This window comes from Pelobates fuscus, chromosome 1, assembly GCF_036172605.1.
Source record: "Pelobates fuscus isolate aPelFus1 chromosome 1, aPelFus1.pri, whole genome shotgun sequence".
In the NCBI taxonomy this organism is placed as follows: domain Eukaryota; kingdom Metazoa; phylum Chordata; class Amphibia; order Anura; family Pelobatidae; genus Pelobates; species Pelobates fuscus.
The window spans coordinates 340258089-340284718 of NC_086317.1; the positions used below are offsets into that span (position 1 = coordinate 340258089).

The 26630-nt window shown below is 38.9% G+C and overlaps 1 protein-coding gene across 1 annotated transcript in view; it reads right to left on the reverse strand.

The window, feature by feature from the left end:
• Window positions 1-5928: 5928 nt before the first annotated feature.
• DNAJC3 (DnaJ heat shock protein family (Hsp40) member C3) overlaps window positions 5929-26630 on the reverse strand; it is a 40025-nt gene continuing 19323 nt past the window's right edge. Inside the window, exons 5-12 of the mRNA XM_063444677.1 lie at window positions 18339-18491; window positions 16665-16846; window positions 16309-16428; window positions 15111-15216; window positions 12855-12975; window positions 9615-9747; window positions 7768-7916; window positions 5929-6532 (exon numbers count right to left, since the gene is read on the reverse strand). Of these exons, the coding sequence (XP_063300747.1) occupies window positions 6375-6532; window positions 7768-7916; window positions 9615-9747; window positions 12855-12975; window positions 15111-15216; window positions 16309-16428; window positions 16665-16846; window positions 18339-18491 (1122 nt within the window). The 3' untranslated portion in view covers window positions 5929-6374. The remainder of the gene's footprint in view (window positions 6533-7767; window positions 7917-9614; window positions 9748-12854; window positions 12976-15110; window positions 15217-16308; window positions 16429-16664; window positions 16847-18338; window positions 18492-26630) is intronic.

The window sequence follows — 26630 nt, forward strand, 5'->3', positions numbered from 1 at the left end:
AACTCTTGGGCACAAAAATGGCTCTAAAAAACTCCAGGAAAGGGCTAGAGGGCTGCAAAAGGAAGTAAAATGGGGGTAAGAGTAGGACAAATGCCCTGCAAACAAATGTGGATAGGGAAATCACTTAAAATAACATAAAATAAGCAGCCGCTTAGTAGATAACTCCCTAATTCCCATGGTATTAGGGAGCTATCTACCAAAAGGCTGAAAGACCTAAAGTGGTCTTTCAGCCACATTTACGAATACTAAGTAAAGATTACTTAGTATTAGTAAACTCAGCCCCTACTCGCTATACCGCGAGTAGGGCGTGTCTCGTAAACAGTAAGCAGCCAGTGGCTGCTCACTGTAAAAAAAACAAATACCTATTGCCCCCACCCCTGTGCGACGGGTGGGGGCCCTAAATAAGAATGTGGAAGGGGGAACCTACTGTTCCCCCCCACCCCTGAACGGCGGGTGGGGGTCCTAAATAACAATAAGGGGGCAACCTACTGTCCCCCCCCGGCCCCCACCCGTGAGCGGTGGGTGGGGGCCATAAATAAGAATTGGGGGGGGGGGAACCTACTGTCCTCCCCCTGGCCCCCACCCCTGCGCCACGGGTGGGGGCCCTAAATAACAATAAAGGGGGGGGACCCTAAATAAAAATTTACCCCCCCCAGGTGACTAGGGGTCCCCAAACCCCTAGTCACCCCCCTCTCCCCAAAAAAATTACCCCTACCTACCCCCCTCATCCTAAAAATAATGAGGGGGACCCTTATCTAAATACCTGTTATCCCCCCAAAAAATAGACTTACCATTTCAGATCTTCTTTCTTCTAAAATCTTCTTTTTTCAGCCCCAAAAAAGGGCAAATAAAAATCCATAATAACCGACGCACTTAAAAAAAACAAAAAACAACAATTTTCACCAATGGAGGGATCCGCGCAGACTGAGCTCTGCAGGGCGGGGGAAGGCTTATAAAGCCTTGCCCCGCCCGTCACTTAGGCTCAGAGCACTCTGATTGCCATGGGTCCTCAAACTCCGGCCCCCCAGATGTTGCTGAACTACAACTCCCATGATTCTCTGGCTATCTATGTAATTCAAAGAATCATGGGAGTTGTAGTTCAGCAACATCTGGGGGGCTGGAGTTAGAGGACCCATGGTCTAAGCCATCCAATCAGAGTGCTCTGACAGGTAGGTCTCTACATTTACCTGTCACAGCACTCTGATTGGTTGGCTTGAAATTCACCAATCACAGTGCTCTGTGTCATTTTACACAGCGTGGGAAAATTCCAAAGAACTTTCCCACGCTGTGTAAAATGACACAGAGCACTCTGATTGGTGGATTTCAAGCCAACCAATCAGAGTGCTGTGACAAGTAAATGTAGAGACTTACCTGTCAGAGCACTCTGATTGGATGGCTTAAACCCACCAATCAGAGTGCTCTGAACTTAATTGCAGGGCGGGACAAGTCACCTGGGAGGGGTAAATTTTTATTTACATTAGGTCCCCCCCTTTATTGTTATTTAGGGCCCCCACCCGCTGCGCAGGGGTGGGAGCCAGGGGAGAGGACAGTAGGTCGTCCCCCCAAATTTTAATTTATGGCCCCCACCCACTGCTTAGCGGTGGGGGCCGGGGGGGAGGACAGTAGGTCCCCCCCTTATTGTTATTTATGGCCCCCACCTGCTGTGCATGAGTGGGGGCCAGGGGGGAGGATATTAGGTGTGTCCCCACCGCTCAGGGTTGGGGCCAGGGGGGAGGATAGCAGGTCCCCCCTTATTGTTATTTAGAGCCCCCACCCACCGCTCAGGGTTGGGGCCGGGGGGGACAATAGGTCCCCCCTCTCATTGGTATTTAGGGCTCCCACTCGCCACTCAGGGGTGGGGGCCGCCGAGGGCAATAGGTCCCCCCTTTAGTTTAAAAGCCCCCACTTGCACGTCGCGAGTGGTGGCTCAGGAGGCGGAATTTTTTTTTTTTTCAAGAGTAAGCAGCCACAGGCTGCTCACTGTTTAATAGGCATGCCCCTACTAGCTGGGTCACATGCTGCACTAGCCAATCACAGCCATGCCATTAGTAGGCATGGCTGTGATGGCTTCTAAGGGCCCTGCAGCCTTTCAAAACGCGTCATTAAATCGCCGAACACCTAACTCCATCCCGAACATACAGTGAAATGTCTGTGTTCGGGTCCGGAGTCCAAAAAACGTAATGTTCGGTACAAGTTCGGGTTCGCTCAACTCTACTAATAACCCATAACAATCAATAAATACAATGAACCATAAATTGAAGTTGAAACTATAAGGCTTTTTCACTTAAGTGAGAATAAGTTAATTTCTAATAGAATATCAATACAGCTAAACTTTAACAAATCTCTAAGCTTGCTTTCAGTGCAGCTACTCTGACCTTGAGTTTGAAATTCACTTTAGTAAATAATCTTGTTTGTACCACATTACCCCTCAATATGAATAGAGAGACAAAGACATAGTTTGACTATCATGTTTATTGATCGCTAGTGTCAAAGTGCATTTAAATATTTACAATGTTTCAAAAGGCATAATGGACTGTTTTTTAGAAAAAAATATTAGAGGAAGATAAAGATAGTTTGAAAATAATTTGTTTATATTTCATTTGTCCAACTGTTTATGCCTTATTAACCCCTTAAGGACACATGACATGTGTGACATGTCATGATTCCCTTTTATTCCAGAAGTTTGGTCCTTAAGGGGTTAAACATAATATAAAATGTAACCATCAAAACAAAGCAATAGGTCACAAAACCATAAAGCATTTAAGCTGAGCTGAACAATTTATTTCCTATTTGTTTTTTCTATATTATCTCCATTGAGTATTAATTACTGGGAGATTTATTTGCTACTCTTCGTGGAACCAGGGGAAAATGTGTAGCTTATACAGTATTTTATTAAATATTTTATTTTTTCATGTGACAACACTGAAGAAATGACACTCTGCTACAATGTAAAGTAGTAAGTATACAGCCTGTATAAGAGTGTACATTTGCTGTCCTCTCAAAATAACTCAACACACAACCATTAATGTATAAACCGTTGGCAACAAAAATGTGTACGCCCCTAAGTGGAAATGTCCAAATTGGGCCCAGTCTCCAAGCATCCTTTGCTTCAGTATGTCACAGTACATGTTGGCATTCATGTTTCCCTCAATGAACTGTAGCTCCCCAGTGCCGACAGCACTCATGCAAGCCCAGACCATTGTACTCCCACCACCATGCTTGACTGTAGGCAAGACACACTTGTCTTTGTACTCCTCACCTGGTTGTGGCCACACACGCTTGACACCATCTGAACCAAATAAGTTTATCTTGGTCTCATCGGACCACAGGACATGGTTCCAGTAATCCATGTCCTTAGTCTGCTTGTCTTCAGCAAACTGTTTGCGGGCTTTCTTGTGCATCATCTTTAGAAGAGGCTTCCTTCTGGGACGACAGCCATGCATATCAATTTAAAGCAGTGTATGGTCTGACCATGGCAAGGCCTATTCAGAGTGGAACCTGTCCTGTGAAACCGCTGTATGGTCTTGCCCATCATGCTGCAGCTCCCTTTCAGTGTCTAACTCTTTTTAAGGCGGTGGGGGGAGGAGGTTAGAGGAACACTTTAGTGTCGGAATCCAGCTTTTATTCCCAACACAGTTTTGTTCCTTTAATTGATGGAATACATTTCTTGGTGAGGTATATGTCTCAGACCATTTTTCCCTCACCTTCCTTGGACTCGAACAAAATGATGATTTGAATATTTCTCATCAACTAAGTACCTAAAAACCATTATTGGTAATGTCACCGCTATGTGATAATCTGATTTATTTACTAAACACCTAATTGCAACAAATTAAGAACCAGGTTTAAAAAAATCTGGGTAAAAAGTGCAGATTTAAAAAAAAAAAACCAAAAAAAAAAAAACACATCTCAACTCTGCTATAGTCGCTGCTTGACTATAAATTGTATTTTTTTTTTCTGTTCACCACAAGACATTAAAGCAGATATGATTACCAGAAAATAAAACACTAGTTTTCTGTGATCAGATTGTCAACCAAACAATACACATCCATCAAAATTTTCACCAAAGATTACACAGCTCTTAATCAGTGGACCAAAAATATATACAGGATGTGTATGCATCTACTCTCTCTTGTCATTTGCTAAAAAGCAGCCCATATCTTGGTCAAAAAGGTCAATACTCATTGGTGCAGGGAGCGGAGTATGCAGGAGTATGGACATTTGGTTTAGCACAACTGTGCAGACTGTCAGACGGCCTGTAAAAGGTTGCACAGCTTACCATGGGATGGTGCTAAGGAACTACAGCATGTGGTTAAGGTACTTAGAGTATGGCTTGCATAATATTATATGCAGTGTCTTTTACAGGATTTAAAATATATCCATCTCCCAAAATACTTTAACCATTAGACACTGTACTTTGCAATGTAGTACAGCACCTGTGAGAAACGTGTTTTTGCTTCGAGTGCTATTATATTCATGTACTAAACATTTGCAAAGTATAAGTAATGTGACGTGAGGGTTTTTCTTTTGGTATCACATATGTATTTATTTTTTATCAATTTGCACTTTTATTTTTACATGTATGTTATCCATTCTGTATTCAGATCTCAAAAGGGTGTAATACGTATTCACAAGCAAACCTGTTTTTGTGTTTATTCTCACTTTTATCAGTAAAAGATTTATTATCAGTTTAGAGTATTTTGCTGCTCAGTTTTGCTTTTTCCACAGTGCGCCTTTTTTTGTATTAACTTTTTTTTCTTGATTTATTTTATTCATTGGCAAACTTGGAGTTCCTTATCGCAGACTGTTGCCATAGTATTACACCGATTTACACAGCATTAGTTTGGCATTCCATTCTTCATCAACTCAAAAGAAGTTGCCCATTCTCTAATTTTAATATATTATACCTTTATTAGACCTTCCCAGTGACCGTCATTGCTAACAGATAAAATGAGTAAGGTGCCCAACAACAATTCAATGACCAAGCCACAATCCCATGGTAGGAAGTCACTCAGAAAGCACAATTATTGCAGAGAATCTTGGAAAAAAAAAGTTACTGACCACTATAGTTTTATGTATCAGCAGAGCAGCATCATAGCTTAGTGTTACCATGAATGGACTCCATAAGACTAGAGTCGTGCCCATGCCACCTGCCACTGAGAAACAAGAGCACTGGGTATTATTCTGTGAGTTATAAACAAGATTATCAATGGTATTGGTAATTCAAAGTCATCAAATTTAAGACCAAAATACCTAGACTGAAGAAAAAAAAAAAAGCCTTCACGCTGGCTATGCTTCCAGTTCGGTCAATGTCGTCTTACATTTGAAATCCAGACAATTCTCACTTGAGAGTAAACATGTCTATGTATGAATGTTAAAGGGACATTCCAGAACTCCTAGAGCACATTAGCTTGATAAAAAGATGTGTGAAAAGTGTCTTCTCTTTAATTTTTTTACTCTCTATTAACATAAATGTCAAAGCACTAAAAAAAAAAAAAAAAAAAAAAAATCCATTCTCAAGCAATACTAAAAAAAAAAAATGTTAAAAGCCCTAAACCTGGCTGTCAGTTTTCCTCGTTTATTTCCAAAACTGACTTTCAGCAAACCTCAATATACTGCATAATTTGGGATGTCTCAACTGAAACAATGTAAATACTAAATAACTGTACATTTAGGAACTTTAGAAGATTAATGCGGATACAAATATCTAGGCAGATTTTCTTGAATTCCATAACCACCAAACTTCAATTTGAATTAAAGACTTTATTTCACTCATGAGTATTAAACTACCAAAAAAAAAAAATGCTTAAGGCATGCCTACCTCCATGGATTTATTATTATTTTAGCATTCAGGTAGTCACATCATATCTTGATGGGGAAAAAAAAAAGGCCACTGGCTATCACTCACGGTGCGGATATAGCCCACGCCTGTTTTGAAAAATACTTTAATTTATAATTCATGTTCCTTTGCATGTACATGTCAACTTAAACACCTTGGCACTTACCAACGCAATAAAGTCAATACATATTTGGTGCACAATTAACCCATTGTGGATTAAGGCTTCTGTAAACTTCTGTTTTGCATTTACACGTCCTTGCAAAATTAAAAGCAAGAGGGGAGGAGTAAGGATAGAGAGTCTATCATTGTAGAAATTTTCAGAAGGAAAATATTAATAATTTAAACTGGTCGTCCATAGTCAGGAAAAAAAATGCAAAGTTCTGTGTTTTTGTTTTGCTTTTCCCCATTCTTGCATGTTTTGGAAACGGACACAGCAGAACCTCCAGTAAGTGTCCAGATGGAAACCTCCATTACAGGATCATAACACAACATTTTCACTTGTAAAAGGTGCAGGTCTGTGTAACGTCACGTAAATCTAGTTGTAGTGGAACTTGAAGTTAAAGGCCCCTCCTGAACCGAATGGATTGAATCCTTGCCACTGGTTCCATCCTCGATGAAAATGGGATCCTCCTCCACCTTGCTGGCTTTCTGGGTCCAAAGGATCTTCTCCTGCATCAAAACGACTCCTCTTTTCTAGAAAACCAGAAATAAACAAAAAAAACTAATATAATTAAATGCCTCCCAAGTAATAGGGTGACAACAAGTCTCATAGCCTTGTAAAATCTAGAATAAAAGATTGCGCAAGCATTTGTGGATGTTCAGCCATTTGAGTTAAAATAGGATAAAAGCAAGGAAATGATCCAAACCGTTGGAGATAAAGTTGTATTTTCACTCACACACTCAATACATATCATAACTCAATATTTGATTGTATTGTGATGCTTCTATACCCAGAGAAAGTTTACTCAGCTTTCCTAAAAGGGACATCACTTGACAATTATATAAACTTAATGTAAACTGATCAGATTGCATTACTGGGCACACCCCTTCGTTAGGAGAGTTTCTTCAGTGCCTCCACCCACCACTAATGACAGAAAGAGGACATCATTCTACCTGCACTGACTAAAAAAAGCAGGGATAGAGAAAACTACATTACAGTCTGCTCTGCATGCATCACACTGATCAGACTCCCTCTCGTCTCCCCATTAGGATGTTGTATGGTGAAGTGCTCTTCCAACTGCGCTTGTGTGACTCTGTTAGGCTTGCTGCTCATATTTACCTGCTTTTTGCTTTATCAGCCTGTAGTGAGGCAACTGCCTCATTCATAGCCAAGTCTTTTAAAATGAGATAGCTGTCTCAAAGTGATGCATGTCCTTTTAAGATTTAATTAATATGTCACATTTAAAACTAACAAGACACAAGGCTCCTGTAGCAACCACAAACGATTACTCTATCTTTCTCGATTTTCCAATGTTACAGGGCTCGGAGACGTGTGCTACACCACAGCTCAATGGTTATCTGTGGAAGACGCTGAAAGTCCTCATGCAAAGTGTGTGAGGACATCCAGCATTTTTCTATAGAGTCAAACTCCATGATAGGCCAGTAAACACCTCTAGAGGCGGTATTAACCCTGCAATGTAGACATAACTTTCATAAATTTTCATAAATTTTTATATTTTGCCCCATAAATAACCATAGAACATACACACAAACATGCAATAAAACATTTTTTTTATAAAATACAATAAAATTGTGAGGTTTCCCAATTCATATCTTTAAACCAATCTATAAAATGAATATGCATTTGAAAAGTATAAAAGATGTACCACAGTTCACTGTCAATGCAAATACAATTCAGAAAATAAAAATACAAGTATCAGTGACATACACGAAAAAAAAAATCCCAACCCGACAGGCGGCATAAATACCTGGATCTGTTAAGACTTCCTTAGCAGACGCAATGTCAATGAATTTTTTCTCCGCTCTCTTCTTCTCTTCTTCATTTTGGAAGTTATCAGGGTGCCACTGCTGTGCCAGCTTTCTATAAGCTTTTATGATTTCTTGCTTCTTGGCATTCCTGCATGTCACAGCAAATTGCAAGTTTGAAATAGTGTGCATCTTAATAGAGTCAGCACTAGAGAACAGATTCTGTTTAGCTTGCTTCTCTCCAAAGTACATTCAGACACATGAATTATCTACACAGATATTGGGTGCAAACGGGACACACAGGCGAAGGAATGAGATGTGTTTGGATAACATTATCAGTTGGCACTTGATGAAAAAAATGAGGAATGTGTATTGTTCGTGTGGTAATGACTAGTAAACATCTGATCTAGTTTTCTAAAAAAAATAATACATAGAGGTTGGGTATTGCCTATGTAAGAAAAGAAAGAAAAAAAAGGAACACTAAATAAATAGTTGGCAAGTGTGAATGAGGAAGAATGGGAGGATACGGTGAATACGTGACAAGCATTACAGTGTCATTATGTTCTAGAATACATGGGAAGAAAAATGACATAACAAAATCTTCATATGCCAGAGGATCATGAACTAGGAATCCAGTTTTATGAGAACACTAACACTTGTGGCTCAATTTGGTTAGCATTTGAGTTGATCGTAAATACGAATAAAAGCAGGCAGAATTGCAATAGCAAATTTGGCATTTAGTGACCAGCTACCAGGAGCCATCATTTAGCGTTTAGACAGGGGACACTTTATGTGAATTCTAAGGATAGACAATTTGCAGAAAAGCAAAAATCAATATCGCCACCAAGTCAAAAATGATCATGTTCATTATATTTTCTTTAAGATCCCTTAAACTATTAAGGACCAAATGTTACACTATGCCATAATTACAGACTGGTCCCTATAGACTTTATGCCAGCATTTTATGTCCTGCTCATTTAGCTTTTGCAGTTCTTCTCATCCCTGAGGTTATTAAATTAATCTAAATCACCAGATAGTACAACCACAGATTGGGCATTACATAAAGAGCAGCATAACGCGTTTCGACCTGTAATAGCTCTTCCTCAGATGCAGGTATTAAATAAAGTGCATATTATTTATATTTCTGTGTTTTTTTTAATACCATTTAAATAAACGTCTTTACCATACTGGTGCCAAGAAATACATTACTGCGAAGACTATCTGGTGATTTATATCACACTAAGGCAGGGATAGGCAACCTTCGGCTCTCCAGATGTTGTGGACTACATCCCCCATAATGCTCTTACACACATAATGCTGGCAAAGCATCATGGGAGGTGTAGTCCAAAACATCTGGAGAGCCGAAGGTTCCCCACCCCTGCAAGGCGATACCAGCCAGAGCCGGCTACATAAGGCTGTGATAAATGGGAGTTGTTCTACGTATATGTCTCTACTTTTCCATACAGTAATACACTATTTGAATTCTTTTACTGTATCTTTATATAGATTTGTGATTCCCTCCATATTGCATTCAGGGAAGTATATCCATTAAAGTATGTGTGTGGTGTGAAGCACTCCCCACGTTTCTATTGTCTTTTCACTTGTTTCTGTAACCAATTGGATGATCATTGGTATCTGGGGATTGTTGCTGTATTCTTCTAGCGCCATTGCACCTTACTACTTTTTGTCATTACAAAAATTATACATCACCCCCGACAACGTTTGTCTTCACGGTTTAGTGAACCGAGCCATGTCTCATCCCTTTCAATGTTTAAAAAGAAGTATTTGCCAACTACATTAAGAATGAGGGAAAAAACAAAAACGTATAGTGAATATATGAAAAGTTTACCTTTTCACTCCTAATATCTTGTAATAATCCCGTTTTTGAGACTGCTTTAAAAGCCTCTGTGCTTTTTCCAGACCTTCTTTAATTTGCTTGTCATTCTCACTGTTCTGTTGAGCAGTTTCGTAATCCCGAATAGCTGAAAATATAAATGATAATAAATAACTATAAAAATGCACTGTATGGATGTGTTTGCGTGCATATTACATACAAGTTTCTCTGCCACAACACATAAATCCGAATTTTTCACATTTTATTTCCTTGTAAAGAACAGCTACATGCTTGGCGCCACAGACATTGCAGAGCTCAGTGTTGCTCTGCGACCGATCGTTAAAGGGTTAATTCTAAGAATGCCAACAGCAAGCGCCCATGTTTGGTGGCCAGCAAGACATCTGTTCTGTATTCCGTCCATAGCCAGCAGCTTTCAGCTCAGTTGTGTGGTTCTATTTTAAGTCTAGGACTCCAAGGTGTCTTAAGTAAGACAAAGTATTTGCATCAGATGCTTTCCAAGCAGATGTTCTCTCTCAGCAAGTGTTACATTTGTCTTTTGTGCCGTTTCCCAGCAAGACAGCAGGAGGTGCCAACCAATTTATATTACTTAGACACTTGACAGCACAGTGTAAATCTGTCTCAAAGTATGACATAAATATATGAATCTGGAAGCGTTACTTCTGGAATCATCGGCCATAATGAAAACCGTAAAGGCCCTGACAAATATGGATTTATCACAAGTTTTATTTTTATTGGAGCAACATGAACATACATCAGTGTTAAACTTCAGCTCTCTCCTTCACCTTACTCTGTATCCACAAAAGGTCTTGGCACTCCACAGGCAAACACACACAAAAAACAAATTTCAAGGTGTGCATTTTAAAGGGTCACCATCCCCTATATATAAGCCTTTTTGATCACCAACATCTTTATAGTTTATGTGCATTCACTGAATTTATTGCAATATGTTAAAACTGAAAATATAAAATAACGGCATGCTTCTAGTCAGACAGGCAGAAGTTAAATAATCGCTAAGAGCACTATAACTACTCACTTCGCAGGTTAAAGTGTCACTGCTAACTGTGGCTACATTGCTACAGCTGTAAAACTGTCACTGACATAAAAAGATTTTTATGTCCTCCTTCAGACCTGTCTGGCTTGTGAGCACAGCATGCGCACAACAAGCACAACTTTGCCCTCCCTACTCCAGCTCTGGAGATAGTCATGCCATGTCCACGCACAGTATGAAGCTCAGGAGATCGATTCATCGAGTGAGACACACACCCGTTCTCAAAATTGTGATGCAGCTGTGAATAGGCTGATGGCAGATACAACGGATATTGCAGCTCCTATATGATCACTTTACCCTTTCAAGATCTGAAGAGCAGAAATGCTACAAATCCCATAAGCACATCCAGGACTGAGAATTGGGGGAGGGACGGAAAAGAAAACAAAAAACAGTTCAAGAGGTTTCGGATTTGAAGAGCCTCTTCTTATAGTGGGAGTTGCCGATGCATTTTCTAAAATTTAAGGACTTTAAAGGAGCATATTTTTAATACTACTCTGTTTTTACTTCAATTCAACCTTACAAGCAAATTAATTAATTCCAAGGGCATGAAATCAAGTTTCACGAAGACCGTGTAATTATTCATTTACTGAGCATTAATTCACAAATTTGTTCTTGGAAAATGCCTCATGTTAGCAACAAATACATTAAGCAACAATCTCTTCTCTAGTAAAATAGCCCATCTTCAACATTAAAGTGTCATTTTGCATGTGGATGATCACATCAATAATAAAGTGGGACATCAATCTATAAGTAAGAAAACAAACTTGTGAGAGGCATAAATCTGGTCTTAAATACTAGTGATGTGAGGAGGAATCGTAGCCTTCAGATTTCACAGATTATTCACTTGAGAATCCAAGAGGAATTTCAAATTTAAAGTAAAAATAGCAAAACAGGAAGCATAGAGGACTGGGAGAATTTGTCCAGTTCGGCAGACTTTCATTTTGAAATTCATCTTGAATTCTCACTGTAGTGAATAACCCGGTTATTTTCACTTTTCTGGGCAGAGTCTACATCACATCTCTGCCTGTATTATTCTCCATTATTCAGAAAAGACTTCATTCCTGCCGGTACCCCCATCATCTTTGTTTTTCAAACATCCTGTACTATAGATCATACAATACTTGCGTACTACTAAATGAAAAGGGCTGAAAGCCAAATAAAGATCCATTATGTTCAAATACGATTTGGCATTATGCACACAAATCCCCAAGAGTAAGCCAGTCACAATTTTCCTAACGAGAATCAATCCGCTTAAAATTCAAATGTCAATAAGACATCGTTCAAATTACCATATTTAGCAGGCTGCATGGTTTAACCTTTTCCTGCAGCCGCAATGATCAGGTCTCTAGTGGTACACCTAACTTGTAGGAATCAACTTTCAAAGCATATATAATTAAAAGGAACACATGTCGGAAAAAAGGGGCTTGTGTTCCGAAGTTGCACAGTGGAATGTCGCCAGGCAAACCTCAGATGTACAGTGTTATTTAGAGTGGGTACATGTTGATCATTAGCTTCTAGATTTGCACTGTGGAACTGTGTTCACAACCATTCATTTCTAGCAGAATGATAAACAACTGTGCAGAGGATGTCAACATTGTTCTAACCATGGTGACTGAATAATATGGGAACAAATGTCCACAGAGAAATAACTGACCAGAGACATCCAGGTGTCGGTGGTGGACCCCATGCCATATTTTTACTATCACTGTTCTAACGGAATGCCTTCGAGTTCATCATTGGTTACACACATCATAAATCTCTTCTAAAGTGTGATGCATTACCTTTTGTGCCACAATCTATCACAGGCCCTTCATAAATATATATTGACTACCAACTAAGTTAAACAAGTCTGTAGGAGACAGGAAGTGACAGGAGGTACATATCCAGCAAAACTAGTGACAGGAAGTACATATCCAGCAAGGCTAGTGACAGGAAGTACATATCCAGCAAGGCTAGTGACAGGAAGTACATATCCAGCAAGGCTAGTGACAGGAAGTACATATCCAGCAAGGCTAGTGACAGGAAGTACATAACATATAAAGCAAGGCTAGTGAGCAGTGAATTGTCTCTCTAAGTGTATTTAAAGATAATTCTCCAATGTATTATAACATGCCATGCACAATTTTGAATATATATATATATATGTTAAAGCAAATATATTGAAAATGAAAATAACCTGAAATTACCTTCTTCATACATCTCTTCTAGAATATATGCTTCAGCTCTGTCCTTCAATGCATTGATATTGATGGGTTCTTTCTGTAGATATTCTGTACATACTTTAATGGCTTCAGAAGACTGCTGGTTCTAGAATCACAAAACAAGGTCGATTGATGTTTAATTCTGAAAGAATGTATCCCTGCATATTAAACATTTTTAAAATGGATGCCAGAGCACTTGTGCAAATGATAGAGAGTGCACAACGAGGTGCGAGCCATCAAACCCCATTCACTGCAGGAAGATATGAAATCTTCTTAATTGGGAAGCAGTGGCTTAGGATTAATAGACTAATACCCAGACAGACATTACTAGAACTGTTGGCCTTATTCAGAGAGGCAGTGAAAAACAAGATTCAAGGCAGTTTGGTTTAAATCAACGAACAAATCTTATGCTTCAGTAACACCTTACATCCGTAAAGACATAGTAATGTTTAATCACAAGTTTTACATTTAACTTTTACATGTCAAGTTAGTTCTAATGCATTTAAACATTACAAAGTTGCCTATTTTTATTGCTTTAGGAAATCTACATTCTCTTTCAACAGAAAAGAGCAATGCAAACAGAATCATACATTTTACATCATTATTTGAATTCATCTCACTGTGCTATTTATAAAAAATAAACAAATATGTCATTCCTGAAAAAGTCATTATGTGTATAACACAGTTATTCACACATATTGAGAAACCATTTAAAAAAATCAAATCAAATAAAAAAACACCTTCAAAACAGATGGTCTGTCACACAATTACATCTGGAATGGAATTAATTCAGTCAGCTAATTAATGATGCCCTTTTGTGTACATTTGTTATCTGTTGTATACGTATCTTTCCTATTAGACGACACACACAGATTAGAACCCATTTTATTATATAAAATTATAATGTGGATGGAAAACTTCATTCTCTATTTTTCTTACATGAACGAGTTGCTATGCCTCATAAAGCCCCACTTCGGATATGCATGGGATTTATAACAATTATTTATATGAAGAGTTTACAGCTTTCATTCTAGGTAATCAACAGGTGCCAAGTGGTCTCAACATCAATTAGCAATCAAAAGTCTTTACTCTAAATCTCTAAATTGTTTATTTTTAAAGCAACAGCTTTTTTTTTTTGCTGCCTTATAAATTTGTATTTAAGATTGATATTGAGATGTTGAAGTATGAAATACGAAAACCAGATCAAAGTCATAATAAAAAAAACAAACAAAAAAAAACTTCTAAAACGAACTCCAATGAGCCAATAATTAACATTGGGCAATCAACAATTCCAAGAAAAGAAAAGAAAATAGACCGCAAGGTATAAAAAGATAACGGCCTTGAAGTTCCTGTACCATAATAAAAAAAAAAAAAAAGGGATAGGGGGAGGGAGGACAACATATGTCCGGATCAGAACTAGTGAGCAAGGATAGCCTCAATATGGTCATCAGCAATATTTTAGGTTTATTGTTAAACAAAAAACAGTTTGTGAAAAGGAAATGGCTGATATTGGAAGCGAAAAGAGTTCCCAGTAACTTGGTGTGACCAAATCCTCATATACACCAGCGACTGCTGCCTCCTGTTGCAATGGGAGCTCATGCCATACCAAATATTTAGATGATAATGAGATGATACCTCCTGACTACAGCATCTATTAAAGATGGGATTGGCTTGGGGTGCAAGTAAATGTTCTTTTTTTTGTAAAAAATGCTTGAAAATATGTTTTGGAAAAAAAGTTAATTAAATGAAAAACTGTACGTTGATTTCTAATACCATAACCACTACACCAAGATGTAGTGATGATGGTGCTTCGAGTGTCAATAATTATAACAAAGAAAGAAAAAATTATGTTTGACATTGTTACATATCTGAAAAGAGATCAAGTTGAACTTTCTAAAATGCAATGTTCCTGCAAAGGGTAATGAAATATGGCCTCAGTGCTTCTACAATGATGATCCTGTCAATCAGTCAATCAAAGCCTTCACATATCCACATTTGACATGAACTAACTTTGCTTTCCAAGCAAATATGTGTTTCCTCATGGATCTGACAGAGGGTAATGTGAGTTACACATCACACAACAGCCGACTGGTCGCAAATAACCACTTTTGCAGCTACACATTAATTACAGAAAACCTCAGAGTTAACTAGGTTGTAGTTTTTACAACCTAGTTTACATTGGCAGACAATCACATATCACCACTTTCATTTCTGCAGGGCAGCAGGAGAGGAGACACTCACCTTAGAATAACAATGGCAGGTTCGCTCCTGGACCAGTGCAGAATAGTACGGAACATTTGGCTCCGTTTTTAAAACGCCCTGATACTTGCTAATGGCATCTTCATACCTGCAAGAACACATAAGTAATTTTAGAAATAAATATCGGTCTAACTTTTCCAATAAAGTAGGGAATTAATTATTGGCCCTCTCTACACTAGAACAGTTATACGGTTCAGTAATTTTTATATGTGTAACATGATGTGCCTGCAAAGCGATATATAAAATATCTATTTGCAACAACTTACTTAAACATTCAGGAAGAAGAATCATCCAGTGGAGCCGTCCTGGGAGTTGTATAATGTCTTGGACTAGTTTATCTTTATTAGGAATATGACAAACAGTGTAGAATGAGATGGGAGTGATGCCTTTTTAAAGACGGCACAAAGGACCGTGAGAGGATTGAAAAATACGGCTGGAGAAAGCGAAATGATTAATGATTTGCCTAGATTATCTGAATAGTGTGTCAGCTACAATGACAAGTAAAATAGGGCACTTGGGCTTCAAAAGACTCATAAGATAGAATGCATGAATAACGGCATTCTGCCATTAAGCATGGTAACCAATTCTACCATCAAGCATGGTAACCACAGAGGACCTTGTGCTTACGGAATACTCTTTAGAAGTGTGGCGGAGCCGATCAGCCCAGATTTACTTTAACTAGATTAACAATATTTAGTCCAGTACTTGGCCAAGGAATCCATTCTTTCTCGGTTTGATTTTAAGTTGCTGGTTCTATAAAACTTTCAATGAGGCACTAAATCACACAGTATAGTAAATATAGATTTGTTTTTTCTCTCAGTTATTGTTTTACAGAGAATTAAAGTTAAACTGTAGAATAGTAGAGTTTCCCCAATCAGGGCTGAAGAGGAGGATTGCAAAGTATTGTGTATGTGAATTAATAACACAGACAATCATGTGACAATACTAAAAGCTATATTCGAAAGGTAAATGATCATCTGTTCTTGCTTAAGAGCACATGTTGAGCAGACTCTAGTCTTGAAATCACCTTAATCTTTTTAGTATAATAAATATTTTTTTTTTAAAATAAATACATTCTTTTTTTTTTTTTTTTTTTTTTTTTAAAGACAGCAATTTACATATATTCAGATGCCTGGAAGTGGAAGTGAATTCTCCAATCTCGCTAGACTGGTGGCCTTACCTCCCTTCTTGTATGAATTCTTCAGCACTCTGAATTTGTCTGCTTAGCTTTTTCACTTGTTTATAATGAGAAAAGCAGTCTTTATGATCAGGATCGAGCTTTAAGCACTCACGGATTTCACTATGAAATAATAGATGTGGGAAAAAATAAATACATTAACTCACATTTTGTGCACGGTAACTTTCCAGGAGTTTAAAAGTTAGATCAGAATATAGAAGGTATTAACATATTGCTGCTATGTAGTATTTAGTTTGGGCAGTGACAGCAACTAAAAAGGAAAGGGAGGAGTCAGTGCCCAACACATTTTGAGTGTGGCCGCATTTAATACAGTAGCCAGCATTGTGAGAAATACAAACCTCAGTGACATCTCGTGGTCTCCCAGCTGGTAGTAGATATTGCTGACTTTATAGTAAGCCCCAGTGTTATCATTCTTGAGTTTTGAGGCAGCTTTAAGATCACTGATCGCTTTCCCCGGCTCTCCTTGATTTATGAAGCATTCAGCCCGAAGCTCTCTAATCTCTGCATCCCACGCACAGGTCTGAAATAAAATACCGTACATTGCATCTATTCACCTATGCAAAACACAGGCCATGTGATAGAAACTGGGATAAGCTTTGATGTTCTGGCAAAACACAGAACTAACATCACTGCAATAGTTATTGCCATATAATCACACTTAAAGTGCCAGAGGGGTGGGAAAGAGATATTTGTGTTATGCCTTGCTGTGCAAGGTGGATAAGGAAGTGTCATCATAGTTGCTGAAAAGATACAATACTTATTAGTAATAATATCATCTTAATTTTGCGGCTATCCTCATAAAAAGGCATATAAGAGAACTGGTTTTAAAAGAAAGCAGAGCACAGCAATACAAAAAATTATAATTGACAGGAGGTTTCTTTCAGTCATTGGTGTTTAACAGCTAAATATGTCTAGATGGTAGATCATTCTAAGAGTTTGGACAGTGAAAATTAGTAATTTCTAAAATAACCACTTAAATTAAAGTTGTGGTGAAAGGATGAAGAATTGTATGATTTGATTTTCAAAAAAAATAAAATAAAACGCAACGTTAAATGATAAAAACATTTCGGTATAGATCAGTGATTCCCAAACCAGTCCTTAAACCCCCCCTTGACTAGTCCAGGATTTAGGGAATAACCAGTTGTGTCCAAGTGGTCTTTTTTCCCCCTCTAAAAACACAGAATAAAGAGAATATTCCATAACCCTCTAATGGCAGATTGTAGGGTTTGATGATCACACAAACAACCTTGTTTCACTATCTCTTAACACCAATTACAGCTCATCTATTACACTGGTAAAGGATGCATTACTAGCCATAAAAAAACTGTACCAATGTGTGTACCCTGCACTGCCCCTCTTTCAGTGAAAATCCCTAAAGGAAAGCATTGAAGCTATGCTTTCCTATGAAGAGGGCCTAATGCACTCACAGCGCATTAGGCTCCCCCGTTGAATGACATTGGAGGAGAAGGAGGAGCACCAAGAGACATCGGTGATGGAATCACGTAACTGACTAAAGGGTTTTTAAACCCTTTAAATGCCAGATGTGGGGGAGGGGGCACTATAGTGTTAGGAAGACAGATTTGTATTCCTAACACTATCGAATATCCTTAATGCATACATGTATGACAGTGATTGACACACGTAAGTAAACTGCACAAATTCGTAAAATACATTTCCCAAGATGTTCATCTGAAAGACCAGGAACAAAAGAAAGAGCAAAAGTAAACATGCTGGACAACACAGTTCATGTGCTGCCCATCCATATGTGCAAGTGATGTGTGTCCAGAAAAACTCTGCATCCGGTAACCCTAGAAGCAACTGAAAAGGAACATTTTCTTTAACAAAAAAAAAAAAAATGGTAGAGAACAACTTCATAACAGCTATACGGGTATGCATGTGTCCCCAGTAAAACACAATAACACTTTTAACTGGAACTATGCAGCCAAAAATATAGATGGAGAGATGACTGAAAGTCTAACCTGTCAAGGAGTTTAAATGTTGTGTCCACTTACCTCTAGGACAAAATTGAGAAAGGTTTCTGCGGTCGCATAGTCGCCCTGGTTAAAGGCATTCACACCTTGTGTTCGCATCCGCTGAATTTCATCAGATTTCAGCAGCTGAGAGTTGGCTTCCTTCTCTTCTTGTTCACTGGGACTGGATTTCAGCTATAAAGACCACAATAAAATCAAAAGGAGGCAACCCATAAAGAAAAAAAAAAAAAAAAAAAGGATTCATGAAAGTATTTTTCAAAATGCCATAGTTTGTAATTATCCTAACAGACTTGCAAGAGATACTTTTGGATATGCAGTACTTACACGGACAAAGAAAATTGGACCTTTTGTTAGAATTCAAAGGTAAAATGATCAAAAGGAGTAATTCAAATAATGTGAAATGTGCGCTCTGCAAATAGCTAACTTATGGGTCAATTTAATATTAAATATATTAAACCCAGTTGAAAATGATCAACTAGTTTCAGCATTAAATTGTTTTTTAAATTCAATTTGATTTAAAGGAATACTATCCTATGGGGATATTGAATACGCTGCACGTCATTTCACTGAATTAAACTCAGTTAGAATGGAGGAAGCGCCTCTAGTGGAAGTCTTTAAGACCCTTGCTGGGTTAAGGGGACAGAGACACTGCACCAAGTGTCTGGGTGCCTAGAGTGTCCCTTTAATATCTCAATTTTGACCACCCGAAACTGCTAAATGAGCTGGCTGGTAGAATGAAATTTATTGAACGTGCGCAAAATACCTTGCACATTGAGAGAGAGAATTAGTATTTTTTTTTTTTTTTTAAATGTTTGCATCTATATTGGCTAGTTAGAGCAGTGGTAACTGCCTTAGACTTGAAAAACTCAGATTTAAAATCAAAGTCAGATTACCTTACCAGTAAGGAATATAGAATTAGAAGGTTCTGCAGAATTTGTTGGCACTTGATAAATGCAAATAATAATAATAATAATAATAATAATAATAATAATAAATGTCACAGTTGTGTATGGGTAGATCTAGAAGTTTTTATAGTTTTGCACTTAACTGGTAATGATGCATTAATTATAGCTATGAAATTGGCAAAGATAAAATGTCACCATTAACATAGATAGTCCCTGCCATGGTCTGCAGCATATAGTATTAGTATATATAACTAGAAAAGCTACAATTTCTGAGGAAATTGTGTGAAGTGTTCTTGCCTCCACCAGTAGTCTACAACTGGAGTGGGCGGAGCAACTGTTATTTATTTATATAGCACATTTAACCCCTTAAGGATACAACTTCTGGAATAAAAAGGAATCATGAGGGAATATTTCTGTCATGTGTCCATAAGGGGTTAATTGCAACGTTGTTGCCCAAAGTGCTTCACAGTTACATTAAAACATACAGTTATAGAAACCATTAGCAGGTGTACAAAAGGCCCTGTCTATGACATCACTTCCTGCTGCAGCCTGGCACAGGTCAGAGTATTTTTGCGGTTGCCATCTTCAAACGGTCGTATTTTAAAAACTATACATCCTACAGCGAAGAGCTTTATATTGTGAGAATCACAAGACCCAGACCTACATTTTGATGTATAGTATGTCTCTGAGATATTAACAATGAAGGCACAGTCGCAGTTTGGAAATTGCCCTTCAAATGTGAGCTTTGCAGAGTGGAGTTTCAATGAATGTCAATAGACGGCGTGAGTTGCAAACAAATGGTCATATTGTGAAAACTATCAGGACTATGGCTTAGCTGTGGACATTTCTAGTGGCAGCAGGGATAGCTGAACGTTTTGATATAAGATTTGTGTAGGTGGGCCTGAAAATGAGGGAGTGGTGGCAGTTTAGAAATCATGTCCTGATTTTTCAGCTTTTGCCAGCTCCCACTCTAGCTTTGCCATTCATTCCTATGGGACAAATTTCGCCACAAGAACGACGATATTCCGAGAACCATTCGGCGAAACGTTCCACAAAGTAATAGCAATCCGATCGGGAACAATCTGCACGTTTTGGTATATTTTTGTCTATGTAGTGTAAAAACTGTGGGAGGAGTTAGGGTGGCAAATTTGGCTATAATAATAATAATATATATGTGAGATAACATTAAGTGGTCTTGCTATGCAAGAACACTTAATTACTGAGCATGGTGGGAGATCTGTACACCGATAGCTGCCCAGTCACTAGTCTGTTTAGTAGACATGCCCTCACTGTTTGATAGCCGAGCACTTACTGTTGAGATGACATGCTCCCACTGTTCGTTGTTTTATGTATCAAAAAAAAAAAAAAAATGTATCAACAGCTTTTTGCGGTTTAATTAGAAAAGATAATTTTAGGGTTTGATAACCTTTATTGAATCACCAAATTTGATCAATTTCAATGAAGATTTTTCAAATTGTAACGAAAGTTTTCAAAATAACCTGAAAATCAAAGCCACTCGAACTGAAATTAATCAGCTTCCAAGAAGCCAAAAATTGCGCCGAAATTTTAAGAGGTTTATCAGGAACCAAGAAGCCACAGTTATTATCAACCAGCAGATATTAAATGAACGCCATAGTTTGTATTACTGAACCTAGCACAACTTTGAATAGAAAGCCGTCAGATGAGGTATAACTCTTGTTTATCACTGCGGTGAAGAGGTTTATGGAGATTACTCCGCACTACCATAGACCGCAATTAAAGCAGCAGGGTTAACCAAACTACTTACTGGTTTAATCAAGCAACCCACCCCCACACTAAGCCCACCACACCAAATCCAAGCTGGCCAGAATTGATACTATTGATGGGTTCCAGGGGGAGTCAGTTTTTTGTGTGTGTAATTGCCACAAACTGAATGTAGTTCTTCAAATAAGCAATACTAATATTAGTCATGTGGGAGCAGTTGAAAGTTAAAAGGGAAGACCTGGATTTGTTTTCTTGGTACCATCAGTACTAGCAAAAGTGACAGATCCAGTGTGGGTTCGTTGGCCGGGGGAGCGTGGTGCTAGGGAAGGTAGGTTTTACCTGGACTGGACAAAAGTTGATGGTGAAACTCAGCCTTTTGTCAACCTAATGATTGTCCATAAGACAGAGTAGTCACGATTTAGTCTTATTGCATCTCTGGATCGCACTGATATTTTAATTAATTGAAAAGTGAAAGATCTGCTTTAAGCTAACACAGAATGACATAATACGGAGCATGTAAGTATATAAGCACACGTGCACACATTGTCTTTAATCCTGTGTAATTAGCAAGTAGTCACTATAAATATAAAAAGCCCATTGTATTTTCAGGTTATACAGAAGTACACATGGTGGGAGATGCTGCCTGAGATGATCTGTATTTATTATAATTTTACAATGCATTTCAGTAAACAGTTCTGTTTACCAAGCCAATCGTGAAACATTAAACGATAATAAATAATTAAGACAACAGCGTGACAACTATTTTGCCGAATAGAAAGGCTTCCCGCGTTGACAGAAGAAAAAATATAAAATAAAAATAATAAAAAAAGTCACACAAACTCAGCAGGATCCCACTTTTACTGCAAGTCACAGAAATAATGAGGAGCGATTAGCCTCCCTCCATTCAATGTGCTATTGCATCGCCAGTGATGTGTGGACAGTACTGCATGCACGCTTGGTCCAGTAGGTTCTAATCAGTACAGATACATGTGTTAACATAATGCCGAGCAGAGTCGGAGTGGGTTTCAAATTCATTACTTAAAAGGTTTATTTGCTAAACTGTGAATTGTGCACAAATCGACAAAGTTTGTATACAATATAATGTGAAACAGCAGAGATGTAAAGATATTACTAACTTCACTATTTTTCCAGCTCAGCAACCTTGGTCTAAAATTTGCAATAGCTTTTTCAATTCTCAAAAATAAACCCCTTTTTTATTTTGTTTAGCAGATTCACCTACCATACATTGAGTGAGAGGACCTGGATCTCTCCTTTGTTAAAAATGATCAGCATGAGCCGTACACAAGAAAAAGCTAATAAAAATAAAAAAACAAAACAAAAATAAAAATTTAATAAAACAAACAGATACATTTTCATCTGACTAGATATGAGTGTTCTCTCCATGCCCTTAGATAAAGTTGGGGGATAGCAGACAAAGAAAATTGTAAAAAAAACCAAAAAAAAAAACAAAAAAAAACCCCACAATGTGTGGGTTCGGGGGCGGGACGACTGGACGCCATCCGCATGAGCTCCAGCAGCAAGCCGGCGGGAACGGCACCAACCAGGACCCAAACCCGCTCCAATGAGCTCAACCTGCCGCATCTGAAAGGGGGAAAGCTCCGACGCCCGCCTGATACCCGCATGGCTCTGACCGCATGGAGGACCGGGTTCAGCCTACATGCGGCATATGAGCATCGGCCGCCATTATAAGCGGCATGGCGCCATGAAATGGCGCAACACAGTGCCAACCCGCCGCAAGACAAACATCCCCGGCATTGGCCCGGCCCCGTCTCCCCCCCATGGCCGGCGGGGGATATCCCGGCCACATGGTGGCGACAGGTACCACAGCGGGACCACACTATGCCGACTACCTAACCTGGCAATGGCAGAGAGAAGGCCAGCTAGCTGCAATGGACATCACCATTGAAAGTGGAATGCAAAGGCACTAAAGGAGATATCTCACCTTGGGGAAACGGCCTGGACGGCTGGGGCGGGCCCCGGAGCTGCCGGGCCCCTGATGGACCCCACGCGATGCCTGCCGGCCCGCAGGAAAAGGGAGTGTCCGGGCCTCTGGGTCTGGGAGGTCCCCGGAGAGCTATGTCCCCGATGCTGAGAGCCCTAGTTTTAGACGTATACTATATTGTTACTTACACATTTAGTTATATTGCGTGCCTCCTCCATGACACATTAGATGCTGCCCAACCAGGCATAGTCTGTTTTAAAGTGAATACCTATTTGCTTAGTGATACATGCCTCTGAAGTATGATTGCAATGCATATGAGCTGTCTCGCTAACACATATATATGCTGCCCATATTTCGCACCTGATTGAAGTGTTACCAGATTAAAACTGCAGTACAGCCGCTTACCACTGCATACTTGCTAATCAGATAGCTCTATTATATATTCTTGCACAGCAGCTTAACAACAAATGTACTCCTTGTGCTAAAAGTCTGAAAGCCATTATTTTTAATATTTGTCCACCTAATCCATAGCATGCTTATAGTGCAATTAATAAGACATTGACATAATCCCCAATGAGACAGCCACTAGAGGATTAGGGGGAAGGCTTAACCAATTTATAAACATAGCAGTTTCTCTGAAACTGCTATGTTTATAAAAAAAAATGGGTTAAACCTAGCTGGACCTGGCACCCAGACCACTTCATTAAGCTGAAGTGGTCTGGGTGCCTAGAGTGGTCCTTTAAGTCTGCAATGCACTATTGGGCTATTAGGTTCCCCCCACCCTCATGGCCCCCCTTCAGCCCTTACCTTAATCCAGCCCATTGGCGCCGGTGACCTCTCCTCCCCCTGCCAACGTCAGCTCCTGAGTGGAGCCGAATGCACAGCCAGAGACACGCAGACATTCAAACCGCCCATATTAAAGCATTACTCAATGCTTTCCTATGGGGATCTGAACTCTCGCTGCGTGAGTTCAATGCGATTTTCACACTGAGAATAGCGGAAGTGGCCTCTAGTGGCGGTCAGTGAGACAGCCACTAGAGGCTGGATTAACCCTCAATGTAATCATAGCAGTTTCTCTGAAACTGCTATGTTTACAGCTGCAGGGTTAAAACTAGAGGGATCTGGTACCCAGACCACTTCATTGAGCTGAAGTGGTGTGAATGCCTATAGTGGTCCTTTAAGGAGTTACTCTGGTGCAAATCAAAACACAGGGCATTTAAACACAAATGGACCTTATGACATTACACATGTGTAATGACAATGGCCTACTTCACCACACATGTAACTCCGACATATAAAACTACAAACGATACAACAATATTCTGTGAAATACAGGGAACATATGAACATTGCTGCAACTAACAAAAAACACAAGATAAAAGGGACATGATAACAATTATGAAAAAAAGGCCTAAAACGCCAGCACTGTACCTCCAAAACGAGGCCCCTCACAACATTACTACTGAGTGCAAGCAGATACCAGTTGCATATGCAAGTCTCTTCTCCTGGTGATGGTAGACAAAGTGTCGTGTGGCTCACACACATCTCACCCTTGTTATGGTTAGTGATCCAACATCATTCCTGTCAGAAGTAGTCTAATTCCTATAAATAGACCCTTTTACACCATAAACGAAAAAGTGAATATCTATTAAAGCAACTTATTACATTTTATTATTTGGATGCCTTGTTTTGGGTTGCAACACTTCTGAGTTCAGATTTTATCTATAATAATACGAATACCAGTGTTCATTTAAAAATAATAAGACACAAGTGAAATAGTGTCTGTGATCACATAAGTGACCTCTATCAGTGCTTCAGACTTGATAACAGCTCAACTGCTACTGAAGTACATAGATAGCAAATAAAGGATTACAGCATTAACAAGACAATAATAGAAGTGCTTACTCTGGTAAGTACATCAATTCTTTAAAGACAGCAGATTCATTGGTGGATATCAAGTTATAGCGTGGCTTAACTAGGCCACCTAGCATGCTAACCATAAAATATACATGAAATGTAAGATGAAATACCAGTTTTTGTCACTCACTTGCCCAATTATGCTACAACATATTAAATATACATGCAGAAATATCTCAAAGGAAGTCTGATGAGTTAAAGAATGTCTATTTTCCATTCGGGATTAGAGTGACAGTTTAGAGAAGTACTTGTAAAGAAATCATATTAAGAAAGCCGCTCTGCATATTCCTGGAGAAAAATGAGTAAAATCCAGCATTCTGCACCTAGAATGGTTAAGTAGGGGGAGGGGGTATTTATGCATACATAACACACAAGTTCTGGGGAAAAGCTGATCTAGTGGTTTCCATGGTCATAGCCCAATAGAACAAACATATACAAAATATGTGTGCCTACTTAAAGACCCTTAAACATTTCAAGAAGTTATGGAACTTGGATTGGCCGGTTACCTTCCCACCACCATTGTAAATAGTCAAACAGTTTTTGAATGATATTAATGATAACCTGGGGTCTACCAGGAGCTGCTTCCCGATGTTCCTCAGAAGTTGCTTAGGTCATAGGCTGAAGGTGATCATCTGACACGTATTGCAGGGTTTAGCTTAGGAGAACCAACATACTACAGTTTAGGAACTTCAGGCTCTACAGCATCAGTAGCGGAGGCAGGGAGCAGCACTCCAGGTAAGGTGTCAAACCATTTGCTTATTTAAAAAGTGGGGGGAGGGCGGGTGTTATTCGGGCACTTCAGGCATCATACCCACTAAAGTGAGCTGTAGTGGTTATATTGCTTGGATTGTTCCTTAAATTATAATATCAAGCCGTTTGGGAAAATACAACGTTATGGTCAGGATAGCGATCAAACTATTGAAGCACAAGATCAGGAAAGCCTGGTAACTAAGACCCAGGATAAAAGTTAAACAAAAAAATAATAATAATAATAAACTATTTTTTGTATATGGTTTAGCATTGAAAAATAATGCCATAGTTTTTAGTAGCAAATGAGAGTAGTTGGTAACATTTGAGGTTTACAATAATGCAAAGGAATCGAAATTGTATGACAAATATACTGAATGACTTGCACTACAGAACATAGAAACATAAAATGTGAGAACCATTCGGCCCATCTAGTCTGCCCAATTTTCTAAATACTTTCGTTAGTCTCTGGCCTTAACTTATAGTTAGGATAGCCTTATGCCTATCCCACGCATGCTTAAACTCCTTTACTGTGTTACACAATTGTCCAAATCGACGCCTTATTTTTAATGAATCAACACATGCAAAATAAAAATAGACAAATATATATTCTTTAACGCTCTTAAAGCTACTTGGCTTGCACAGCAAGAGGATCGACCAATCAGGAGCCCATTCTATTTTGTAGAGTTCGAGCTTATCCCATAAATCTCGGTCCAGCAGGCATTTTATATAGCAAGTATTTTATCCTGCAGCTGCTATTCCACTTGTCATATATAGTGTGAGATAAAACTAATAACAGCCATGTCATGGCTGCTACCAGTTCATAAAACTGGCAGTGTGTAGTCTACACAAGCAAAGCAAAACTATAGCTGGTAATTAGGAGAGTGGAGGCTCTCTTATCACGGGAATGATAAAAAATAATAACGATAAGCGTTGCAGTTATAAACCACTCAACGTGATACTCCCTGCACCATCAGCTTTGCAATGATACAAGATTGGAGCTTGAAGTGACCCAAGTATTTTTAAGAATGAACAAAA